The 13,406-nt window shown below is 32.3% G+C and overlaps 2 protein-coding genes across 2 annotated transcripts; both read left to right on the forward strand.

The window, feature by feature from the left end:
* Positions 787-10,835, forward strand: LOC109347004 (TMV resistance protein N-like). The gene is made up of 3 exons (XM_019586742.1): positions 787-1,289; positions 9,933-10,788; positions 10,821-10,835. The coding sequence occupies exons 1-3, from the start codon at positions 802-804 to the stop codon at positions 10,833-10,835; spliced, it is 1,359 nt and encodes a 452-aa protein (XP_019442287.1). The 5' UTR covers positions 787-801.
* Positions 10,827-11,443, forward strand: LOC109347178 (probable WRKY transcription factor 19). Its single transcript, XM_019586897.1, has 2 exons — positions 10,827-10,968; positions 11,078-11,443. Exons 1-2 carry the CDS (start codon positions 10,846-10,848, stop codon positions 11,414-11,416), a joined length of 462 nt encoding a protein of 153 aa, XP_019442442.1. The 5' UTR covers positions 10,827-10,845; the 3' UTR covers positions 11,417-11,443.

The following is a 13,406-nucleotide window of genomic DNA, read 5'->3' on the forward strand; positions in this document are numbered from 1 at the left end:
TTTATTCATAAAAGTAACATTCTTATGCAAATATTCTTATTCAGACACATAAATTTGTTAACTGGGTAGATGGAACTTGACAACTACTTCAAAGATGGAGATTTCTTGTACTCATTGGTGTCCCCAATAGTGTACCAAAACCAATCAAAATGTGTCAATTAATTGAGAAAAGAAAATATAAAACATAAATTAATATTTTATATTATTTTGAAAAAAACTATTGGTTAGGGACATGGGGACATGATTTTTTTGGGACAGAGGATCTTTGTCCCTACCTTAAGGAGGATGCATATCTCCGATACTCATTGCTGTCCCCAATGGTGTGCCAAGCCAATCAAACTGTGTCGCTTAATTATGATTTTTTTTTATAAAAAACATAAATTAATATTTTATATTATTTTGAGAAATAATATTAGTTAGGGACATAGAGATAAGTCTTTTTGAGACAGAAGATCATTTTCCACCTCAAGCACTACCCAAGAAATAAAATCACAGAGCATGGAAGATTGGAAAAATAGGGTACTATCTAAGTCTTCCACACGCCAAAAGTCCATTTTTCTACCACACAAACACTATATGAGTGTGCCATCTTCATCAATAATAATATTCTTCCACTCAAGTCTTATCAAAAGTGTATATCAATTAACTTGGAAGAAACTTAACAAGAAAATGAATGGAAGCTACACCATTGACTAATTGGTTGACAAGAACAATAATATACTCAGTGATGAGAGTGCATTTATTAATCCTTGAGATTTGAGAGTATTATTTTCTAAGACACAATCAATAAAATATTCATATATGGCTTCTTCTTCTTTCTCTGCTGCAACATCTATTAAAAAATATGATGTGTTTATCAGCTTTAGAGGTGAAGACACTCGTGACAACTTCACAAGCCATCTTCATGCTGCTTTACTCCGACACGAAATCGAAACCTACATAGATTACAAGCTTGAGAAAGAAGATGAAGTTTGGTTATCACTTGTGGAAGCTATCCATGATTCTAGTGTGTTTCTTGTAATCTTCTCAGAGAACTATGCTTCTTCAACGTGGTGCTTGAATGAGCTAGTTGAAATAATGGAATGCAAGAAAAAGGGTGGGTATGTTATTCCAATATTCTACAGAATTGAGCCATCACATATAAGGAAGCAATCAGGGAGTTATGAAAAATCATTTCATAAACATGAGATGGATTTCAAACACAACAATGAGACTATGCAAAAGTGGAAGGACAATCTCATAGAAGCAGCCAATACTTCAGGCTTCCATTCAAATTCTCGTCAATACAGGTTTTGAACCCCCTAATGTTTATGGATCCTTTAGCACAATTTGTTACTTTTTACTAATTTCATAATAACATTCTATATGACCAAAATATGAAATAGTGGTAGAAGAAAAAATTGATTTCAACTTATTTTCTCTAGAAGAGTTTTTTATAATGATGATTATTTCAAGAGGATGAGCCTTAGTACAAATGTAAAGTTGTTTGGTGCCACACTCCAATTTTTGGTAGATTACCAATTACATGACTTACGAGAGTTAGAACATGATTTCAACATCTCCCAAATATTTTAGAGTCGTCAATACGTTTTATGCAGTCAAAACATATAAAACTCACTTTTATGCCCAAATTTGAAAATATGGTTATTCAACCAGAGTTCTCAATTCGGGAGTCGATTATAGGTTGATAAAAGTATTAGCTCTTTGTCTGCCCATATTAAAATGATACATTTCTTGGCTATATAAATCTTTAAATTCTTAATTTATTAACAAAATTAATTATTAAGGCAAAATAATATTTTTTAATTTTTTTGTCTGACAAAAGTTTATCTTGCTCCTCCGTATCCCTAACTGTATAGGTTATAGTTTTGGTTTGAACATTGGTTAATTGGTTGATTTATATTAAAGAAATCATCTTAATTGATTGGGTAGAATTAGTAGCTGAAGAAACCACATTAGTTGTGAAATGACTTCCTACTTCATAAATAGCAGATGCATTACTAATTATCATAATTATTTTTTGGTCGAAGTAGAAGTAAGATACGACACGAAACTATATTGATCGTGGACTAACTTCCCCCAGTCTAGGAATAATTATTTAAAACATTTATTTATTGTTGTTAGAGAATTTATTTTAATTAAAAGAGAATTAACAACAAAAGAGACTACATTGGTCATGTACCGACTTTTCTATTTTGAGAGATATCAAACCGTTTCTCGACTCGAGCAAAAAAATAAGATACAATATAAGTCATATCCTCGAAGTTAAATTCTCAAAATAATTTATTAATTATTTTATAACTATATTTAGTTATCACATAAATTATTTTAATTAAAAGATTATTCCCATAAACTATTAAGTTACTATAACGAGTTTAAATACGTTAATATAATTAAAATAAAATAATATTCAAATATGAGACTTCCATTTCAATAAAAAAAATAGAGTAAATTACATAGACACCTCTTAAGATTTAGTAAAGTTATACAAATCATCCATTTATTTTTTGAACTATATAAACTACCTTTAATTTATATAGCTACATCATACTGACTACCATGCAGAAGATGTGAGTGTAATATTTTAAATAAAAGAGGTGATTAGTAATTAAGCTAAATTGCAAGAAGTGTCGTTAAATTTACTCTAATAAAAAAAATAGTGAAGAGACATTAAATCTACTCTATTTGGAGTTGACTCCATATTATATCATATTTATGGAAATCTTATTATGTGAGATTAAACAAGGTTTTATCATTTCTTCTATATGACAATTCTCGTTAGCAAATATATTTGTTTGTGAAATAAATGACAATTAATAAGTATCTAGAAACTCAAACTCTATATACTTTATTTTATCCATAACACTTTGAATTAGTTGTTTTTTGAAACTAAAGGTGCAACAACACCCCATATATATGTATCATAAAAATATCAATACAAGAGGGAAGGTTACATGGAGGTGAACCTATAGTTAGGAAGTTGAAATCTATTTCTAGAGAATTCCTAAAATAGAAAGTTTGGAACTTCATTCCACCAAGAGAAAACCTTAGACAAGATTCCAAAGTTTGTAAATTTATCAGCACAAGTATTACCCTCCCTAAAGATATGAGAAATTGAACAATCCATAGATGACATGATGTTCTTGCAATGAATCCATATGTTGTACAACTTCCAAGGGGCATTAATTTTACTCATAAAAATATCCACTACCAAAGATGAAACACACTCTAGCCAAATAGAATTCCAACCTCTTTTGTGATAAATTCGATAGCCATAATAGTAGAACTCAACTAAGCAAACAAATCATTTTCTATATCGAAATAAAAGGCAAAACAACCCAAAAAATTTCCATTGTGGTCCCTGAAGATTGCACCTCCTCTAGCCTAACTAGGAGTTTCATGTGTAGCTCCATCCAAGTTAATTTTGATTTTATCCTGAGTTGGAGGATCCCAAGTTATTTCAAGAATTTTAGGGGCCTTTTTGTAGTTAACTGCTACATTTAGAGATCTAAGGATGCTGAAATCTTGTAGAGGAGAGCTAGCACATACATTGGAATTGTTCCCTGACATATAAATTGGCAGCTTGATCTTGGAAATTGCTTGAGTCCTGCTAAGATTCTTGTTATGAAATCTACTTTGATTCCCGCAGAACCAAATTGTATTAATAGTATGGATGAATGCAACTGCCAAAATCTCTTTGACTTGATGTCTCCACTTCATATTACAAGCCGACATGATGTTTTGCATGGAAGAGATGTCTAATTAGATGGTGAAAAGACTACCAATCCAATCCCAGAGACAAACAACAAATGGACATCGCAAGAATAAATGCTCAGAATTTTCTATATTGATCCTACACTTGTTGCACCAAGAAGCCAAGGAACAACCTCTTCTTTGTAAGTTTTTATTTGTAGGCATTTTCCCTTTGACCAGTCTCCAAGAAGTAAAAGATTTAAAAAGGGGAATTGAGGAGGACCAGAGAACTTTGCACCAATTCATTAGAAATGTAGGAGGGTAAATACATTTATTAGCATCCTTTAAAGTGAGCCTACCATCATTAGTATCCTACCAAATAAGTTTATCAGTTCCAGAAGAGGTTATGGTTTTAGCTATTTGCCAAGCAATTTGGGGAAACAATTCTACCCACAATTTTGGAATTATCCATTTTGATTCAATGATGAAGTCAACAACTAACTAATGAAAGAAGCCTAGAATGCAACTCCTCTGAAATGTTTAGGGAGTGAATCAAAGGGACACCAAGCCAATTATCTTTCCAAAAATTTGTGTTATTCCCATCACCAATCAACCTTCTAGAGTTAATTGAAGCAGCTTGCCAATTGTGCTTGGTTCTAGGTCAGATAGAGGATTTGAAGTACCTAGTGGCAGGGAGAAAAGAATTACCAAATCTGAGCCTATAAAATCTAGTCCAATCTTCATCAGCAGACCTCATCTCCCAAGCTAGCTTAAAAATAACTACTTAATTCAACTTCTTGAGAGACTTTATTCCTAAACCATCCAATTTTATAGGAGCGCATACTTGACGGCAAGATACAATGGCCATTTTTCTAACCTTTATGTCACCATACTAAATGAAATTTCTGATGCAAGTATCCAACTTTTTTAGCAGTTGAGAGGGCCAAGCATAGATCTTAAAACTATAAATCAACATGCTTTGAATTACTGATTTTACTAGTTACACTCTTCCCATAATTGATAGAGAAAAACCTTTCTAAGTTTCCAGCTTCAAAGTGATTTTATCTGCTATTGATTGAAGATGATTTTTCCTAGGCTTCCCTTCAAAAAAGAGGAACTCCCAAGTAGGTGAAGGGGAGGCAGCCAGCTGAGAAGCCTAGTTAAGAAGTTAATTTTGCAATCTTCCTTGTTGTAACAGTAGTAGTGTAGAACTTGCACTTATTAGGATTAATAGGTTGACCAAAAGCCTGTGAATAATCCATGATAAACTTCTTAAGGATAGTTCGCTCCCTTTTAATGCCTCTGTAGAAAATTAGGATGTAATCTGCATATAGCACATGGTTGGGAGTAAACAAGCTGTTAGAACCAGTGGTGGGTCGTATTTTTCTCTCATATACCAACTTGGATATACCTATACTAAGCACATCTTCTGCCAAACAGAAAAGAAGGGGATAGATTGGATCTCCTTGACTCACCCTTCTCCTACAATTCAGGAAATAGCAAAGACTTCTAAAAAATGTTCTATTTTTCCATAGAAATAGATTCGTTCAAAAAGAACGCTAAAAGATTTTAATCGTAAATGAGAGGATTTGTTACGTAGAAAAAGGAAAATAGATTCGTATTCACATACATAAAAATTATATAGGAACAAGAAAACTCCATTGTAATAATGAGAAAGATTTCTACATATCCGCAAAAATCGGTCAATAATATAAAAATCGGATGAATCGGCCCAAACCGGCTTACTAATGGGGTGCCCTAAGACATTACAAAATTTCGCTTTAGCCAAAGATCTAATTAGAGGAATAATTGGAACTATTGTCTCAAGCTTTTTCATAACAATTTCGATTAGAAATGAATTTTAAAATTATGGCCATTAATATTGATAGAGAGCTTGGTAGTTTGAAGAATTGTCATGATCCAATTGATGAATTTTCATTAAATCCAAAAGCCTTTAGAGTATCAAGAAAGAAGTCCCAATCCAATGTGTCAAATGCACTTTTAATGTCTAGCTTGACTGCCAAGTTTCCACCAAAAGCTTTATGATCTAACATGTTTATTGCCTCAGAAGTAGTGTATAAACAATCTTGAATGTGTCTATCCTTGATAAACTCTTTGTTGAGGATAAATAATTCTCGAAGCATTAGAGGCAAGCCTATCAACCAAAACTTTAGTGATTATCTTAAACTGATAGTTAGCTAAGGCTATAGGTCTGTAGTCTTTAATTATATCCTTATTGGCAGACTTTGGAATCAACACTACAATGTTATAATTCATGTTGGACAAAATACAACCATGATTGAAGAATTGCTTCACAGAATTGCAGGCATCATTTCTAACTATCTCCCACAGGTGTTGATAGAAATAACCACCAAAACCATCAAGACCAGGGGCGCCCTCTCCATTCATTAAAAACATAGTAGCCTTAATATCCTCATTAGATGGTACATTAGTTAGCATGTAATTCTCAGAATCTATCACAATATTTGGGATGACATTCTGAACTAAAGAGTTAGAAGAGCAATTGTTGTTGGATGCAAATAAATTAGTGTAGAATCTAAGGGATGATTGCCAATGTCTACTTGAGAAGTCAGAATATTATTCCCCTCCTTTAGTAAGGATATAGACTTAGTGACTTGTCTTATTTTGGTAATCTTATGGAAAAAATTGGTGTTTCTATCCCTATTTATTTGCTAATTTAACCTAGACTTCTCTTTCCCAAATCCTCTTCCATCATCAGAGCTTCCATCAATTGTTTTTGGGCCAAAAATTCTTGATTCAACATCCTTTGATCTAGACCAGAATCATTAATACAGGGTTTGGATAGTTTCATAGTAGCAAGAGAAAATTATACTCTAAGATGGATATTTCCCAAGACATTAATGTTCCAATCTTTCAGCTTAGATTTGAGTCTTTTAAGCTTTTGGGATAAAATGAACATAGGGCAACCATAAATGACTTCCCTCCAGGATTTAACAATCATTCTTCTGCAATCCAGATGATGCATGCACATCTTATGGAACCTGAAAGGAGAAACTCTACTAAATTCTGAAGATGCAAAACAAAGAAGAATTAGATGATGGTCAACAAAAGACCTATTGCCAAGTTGATAGCCAAGCCTCATTGTATAAACATCTATCAATCTTTTTCAGTGAAGCATGACTTCTTTTTTATTGGACCAAGTATATTCAGCTCCCCTGGTTAATAAATGCAAAAGGTTAGCATTAATATAGAAGGCTTGGAAGTCCTTAGTAGAAGTTCTATTAGGAAGTGTAGAGCACCTGCATTCAATGGCCCCTAGAACAACATTAAAATCTCCAATACAACACCAAGGATGAACATGATCTACCATGAGGGTTTGGATTTCAACCTAGTGTTGTCTTCTCTGCAAGTAATTGGTGTGTGCATATGTTGCACAAAAGTAAATATTTTGATTCTCAATTGAAAGAGATATAGATATTTGTTGATCATATATAACTATCACATTAGGGTCAAGCTCCATATTACATATAACCCAGATACTAGGCAATATATTACCTCTGTCATTAACTACAAACATCTTAAGTTTCAGCTCTTTCCAAAACAAGGGATTTATGTCTCAAAAAAGAATTTTAGGCTCATATATGAACACCATATCTGGTTTATTAGACAAATAAAGGTTTTTCAGCACTAACCTTGTTTTAGTGTTCCCTATACCTCTACAATTCTAGTAGAGAACCTTTATTGATTAGTGTTGATGTATCCACCCATACGATTAAAATGTACCCTCTCTAGAGTACCCTTCTTTCTCAGCCTCTTCTTTTGGGATATTGTTAAAACTATGGTGAAGGATCCGATCCCTCTTCAACCATCTCTTCCTCTACATCATCACCTGCCCATAATTTTTCCACGATTCTCAAATCTCTCGGAGCAACTTGGTTCTCCACTCTAGTAACATTTAGCTCTTCATTAGAAGTGACTGATTGATGCTCATTAACAAGAGAAGACACCACCCTTTCCCAGATTTCCAAATTCTAGTCCTCTATTCTATCTATTTCCAGGTTGATGAGTAATTCATTTACCTCCACTGAATGATGCACCTTCTCCACTGGATGAGTTTTCCTAACATGTTCGGGAAACTCTTCTGTCACAACTTCTTTAGTTGTTCTCCTACAATTAGATGCCAAGTTCCTAATCGAATGAAATCCAAAGCAGAACTTAGGGAGGTTTTCATATTCTATGGATTCAAAGAATGCAAATCCTTCCCTTTCAACTAATATCTGGTCCGAAAGATTAGCTTTAAGGTATATATCCACAAGAACCTTGGCAAAGTGACCAAATGTTCTGTTGTTAGTTGCTTCATCAAGAGATATTGGTGTACCAAAGTCCCCTAATGTTGAAAATATGATCCTAGGACTCCAATATTCTTGGGGGAGTCCCATGATTTTAACCCAACATTGAGAATGAGAAAGCTTCTACAAGCATGGATTAATTTCAGGGGTCTAGAGGAAAAGGCGAAGGAATCCTAGTTTGAGATTCCAATATCCAATAGCGCGCACACTCCTCATCTCATCCATGGTGGAAAATGAGAAGTCATAAAAACCTTTCCCTTAGGATATCATATTCTATTTTCCAATCATACTCCCCAACGCTGTGAGTTTTGCCTTTAGATCTGCAAATTTTAGAGGGGTGTCTCCTTTTGAAAGTATGAGCCTACCATATTACACGAGTTCTTCAAAGCTTTTGCAAAAGTTTTCTTAGTTGAAGGCAGGTTCTCCTTTTGAGTAGATAATGTTGCCAAACCATCGAGAAAACTCCAAGGGATGAGTGGTTAGTGTACATGTTGAAGACTTTACTATGTTCCAAGATTGTTGAAATCTAGCCCTAGCAGAGCTCAAAAACACCCACTTGAATTAGTTGTTGTTAACGATATAAGGTTAGAACCAAAAAATAATTTAAACGAAATAATAGTGCATTGATCGTCATTTTTTTATCATTATTTTAAGACTTACTCAAGATGATTAAAGATAGAATAAATAATTTGAGATCAAATAAAAACTTGGTATTTTATATAAAAACAGTTGATAATTGTAAATAATATATTTTTATATTAAAATATCATTTGCCAGAAACAATAAAACATTTCAACTTATTTATTACTTAAATATTTGTTATTTTTCAAGATAAGTACATTTTGAACACATTTGGGATAACAATTCAATTTTCCCTACTTTTTGTAGAAGCATGTAATCAAGTGAGTTAATGGAAGTAAAAATTCCAGACATCATGAGTAACACACAATGCAAAAGGAAGAAAAAACATAATCAATTGTAAAAACTCATTTTGTTTTGTTACAAAATGTAGGAATAATTCAAAGAAGAAGTTGCGTAAATAAACAAATGAGAAGAATGAGTTCAAAATCAAATTATATATACAAACTTATAAATAGTGCATTTATCCTAACTAATATATAATTAATTAAAATTGAAATTACATCGACACTCTTTAGAATATCTTACATGTATGAAGTAATTGTATACTAACTTAAAAAAAATATAGATGAAAAGTGAAATTTTATAAACTTTCTTCCTCTTTTTATACCTACACAAATTAAACTACCTCTAGTTTATATACATATATTTCACTAACTACCCCTACAGAAAGTTGAGTATAATATTTTATACAAAAAATGGTGGTAAAGGTGATCATAGAGGTGTTTAATTCCATACATTTTCAAAAGATATTAATCCTACAAAGTTAGAAATATTTGAATCATAGAATAAACTCAAATACTTTATTGTTTCTTAGTAATGACATTTTAATATAAGAGTCAATGATATCAAAATAACGATCCATATACCATTAGAATTAAAATAAAGTATATTAAGATTGATTTTGAATTGAGTTTCTGGGTACTTATGAACCGTCATTTATTTTACAAATAAATATATTTACTAATGAAAATGATTATAGGGAAGAAAATATACAAATTTTTTTAATTTCGTACATGATTTCAATAAAATATATGGTATACTATGAAGCCAATTTTTCAATGTCTTTTCGTTATTTTTTAGATTAAATTACACTGACACTCCTTCTGATTTAGCTTAGTTATACTCATCATTCATTTGTTTAAAAGATCACACACATACATGCTAAACTTTATTTATGAAATGATAACTAATTCATGTTCATTACATTTCCTTTTTTCTTTTCTAATAACTTATTTATTAATTGTTAATTTATTCTTCAAACATCAGGGATGAATCTGACATGATTGACAACATCGTCAAATTGGTATTGCAAAAACTAAATAGCAAATGTTCCTATGAGCTAAGAGGTTGCTTTATACAAGATGAAAACTATGCAAAGATTATATCTTTGTTAAGCATTGACTCAAGAGATGTTAGAATCATTGGCATTTGGGGCATGGGTGGAATAGGTAAGACAACCATTGCAGAAGCTGTTTTTAGTGAAGTAGCTTCACTATTTGAAGGTGTTTGCTTCTTTGAAAATTTGAGGGAACAATCAAAAACATATGGTCTGAATCACATTTATAGTAGAATTCTTTCTAAGCTACTAGGGGAAGATCTTCACATTGACACTCCCAAACTAATACCCTCTTTTGTTGTGAGTAGACTCAGCCGCAAGAAAGTTTTCATTGTACTCGACGACGTGAATTCGATAGATCTTATAGAGAATTGTGTTGGATTAGGGAATGATTGGCTTGGAGCTGGAAGTAGAGTAATTGTTACAACCAGAGATAAGCAAGTTCTTATAAATGGAGGAGTTGACAAGATCCATGAAGTCAAGGAAATGAACATTCAAAACTCCCTTCAACTTTTCAGCTTTTATGCCTTCAAAAAAGCTAATCCTAAAAAGGGATATGAGGAACTATCAAAAAGAGCAATTGTTTATGCCAATGGTATCCCCTTAGCTTTGAAAATCTTGGGATCACTTCTTCATTCCAAAGGCAAAAATGAATGGAAAAGTGCACTAATGAAATTGAAGAAGTTTCTCAATCCTAAAATTCAGAGTTTGAGTTACAACGAACTAGATGATACAGATAAAAAAATATTTCTTGACATTGCGTGTTTTTTTAAAAGCCATGATATAGTAAGTAACCTTTTACATAAGACACTTATAAGTATTGGTTCAAATAATCGCATAAAAATGTATTACATGATACAGGAAATGGGTCATGGAATTGTTCGTGGTGCATATATTAACAACCTTGGACAACAAACTCGACTATGGGACTTTCAAGAAGTTTGTGACGTATTGACAAATAATAGAGTAAGATGATGATACATTGACTCACCTTTCTTACCACATATTTCAATATAGATAACCTATCTTAATTACTATAAATTACTAATGTTAAATTCTTAATTTTGTTTGTTAGGGAACTGAAGCCATTGAAAGCTTAGCGTTAGATTTTAGTCAAATTTTTTATATACATTTCAGCTCCCATGCCTTCATCAAGATGCCAAATGTAAGATTACTTGCTTTTAATGACAATTGGAGATCTAATAATACTATGAGCATTTCAGGGAGTTTTGAATTGCTTCAAGGCTTAAGATTTTTGAGGTTGGATAATTATCCTTTGAAGTCTATACCATCATTTTGTCATATGGACAAACTTGTTGTTCTTTCCATGCCATGCAGCAACCTGGAAAAACTTCTGAACGGAGCACAGGTGTGCATGATATATAATATGTGTATATGTTTTGGTAGAGAATGAGTTTGACATAATGATAAGGTTGTTGCTTAGTGACTAAGAGGTCATGAATTTAAATCCTAAAAATAGGCTCTCCACTTATGGGATATAGCTGAGAACATTTACTCTCTCCAGATTCCACTAAGTGAGAGTCTTATGTACTCGGTCTTTATTTTATATGTTTCAGTTTCTAAAAAACCTTCTAACTTGTTTGTTCCGTTAAGTGACATAAATTTCGAAGCTTGAAGAAACACTATGCCCGAATTCGCATTTAACAATGACCATTCAACATCGCTTGTTAACATAGTGTTGTTAAATACAAGGCGAAAGAGAATCAATAGTGCTCCTTGAAGCAAGCGTTGCTAAATGTAATAAGCGGATGAACATTCAAGAGCGCTATCTACAAAGAGCGTTGTTGAATGTTTGCCGCAACGACTCAACAACGCTCTTTGAAGCAACCGCTATTGATTTCCATCGATTCAACAATGCTCTTTGTTGTGAGCACTGTTGAAACTCATGACTTTACAAGATTTTCCATACTTTTTTAAAGAAAAAATAAATGAATATTAACATATATTTGTATGCATAAATGTCTAATTTTTTATTCAAAAAATAATAATCAATAACACTCAACGAAGCAAGCACTATTGAATGATTATCCTCTTGTTACATTTAACAATGGTTGCTTCAAGCAGCGTTATTAAATGTAATAGGCGGAAAAACATTTAACATCGTTTGTTGCAGTGAGCGTTGTTTAATGTCAAAACCAAACACATTCAACAACACTCACATCAATGAGCGTTGTTCAATAATAATTATCAACAACGCTCATTACAACAAACATTGTTAAATGTTATAAGTGTTTAAAACTCAAAACATGATTCATTTCTCTCTATACTCTCAAACTTATTGAAGTAGATATCCTCGTACACTCATAAAACCTCATTCACTCAAAAAACTTGAACAATAAATTCTCACACTAGTAATTATGCTACATGGAATAACTTCCATGAAGAAAATCATTCATGGTAGGAACAAGAACGTGAAGTTATCAGGCCAATTGTTAAACACAAAGGGAGACAACACTTTGGTAAGCTACATTGAAGTTGTGGTTAGACATAATATGTTAATAATATTCAGTTCTTGGAATGATAACTTGTTGAATCTCGTGAAGGAAAACATTTGGAATGATATAACAATAAGTTTCTCTTTAGGTGTTTGTGTTTGTATTTTCTTGCAATGTATTTATGTGTTTTCATACAATGTATTTTTGTGTTTCTATGCAATGTATTTTTATGTTTCCATTCAATGTATTTACATATTATATTTATGTGTTTTTAGTCAACTTTTGATGTTGGTGAAGAACATAAGGATTACATCCTTAAATATGCTGGAAAAGCTCATCGACAATTCAGAACCGATACTGACAAGTATATCAAAGATGCTGATGACAAAGTCAACCTCAAACCTCCAACCAAATATTCAAATCTCATTGACGAGGATCGGTGGAAGGTTTTTGTCACTAGACGCGCACAAGACGAGTCTTTCATGGTAAAGTCATCTTCCTTGTATTGATTGTATACTTATGTTTTTTGAATATATGATTGTATATGTTTTTAATGTTACTGTTAATCTTGTTTGTTTTAGTAGAAAATAAGTGATGAAAATCACAAGAGGGAATCTAAACCTTTGTATCCATACCAAGCTTCTCGAGTGGGGTATAGAGGAATCGAGGAAAAAATTGTAAGTATGGTTAATTTGTAACCACATTTTTTGTTATGTTTTGTATCCATATCTAATTACATTATTATTGGTTATATTTTGGTAGTTGGAACAAAACGATACATCTTTGAATGCATTGTCATTAGACCTCGATGTTATATGGGTGGATGTTCGTAAGAACTGGGATATTGTCATCGATAATAAAAATGTTCAAGAAGTGGCAGACCATGTTCTATGTGCTTATCATTTAAACTTGATTTCCATACTTTATTTATCAATGTGATTAATTAAC

The sequence above is a fragment of the Lupinus angustifolius genome, chromosome LG05 (genome assembly GCF_001865875.1).
Source record: "Lupinus angustifolius cultivar Tanjil chromosome LG05, LupAngTanjil_v1.0, whole genome shotgun sequence".
NCBI lineage: Eukaryota > Viridiplantae > Streptophyta > Magnoliopsida > Fabales > Fabaceae > Lupinus > Lupinus angustifolius.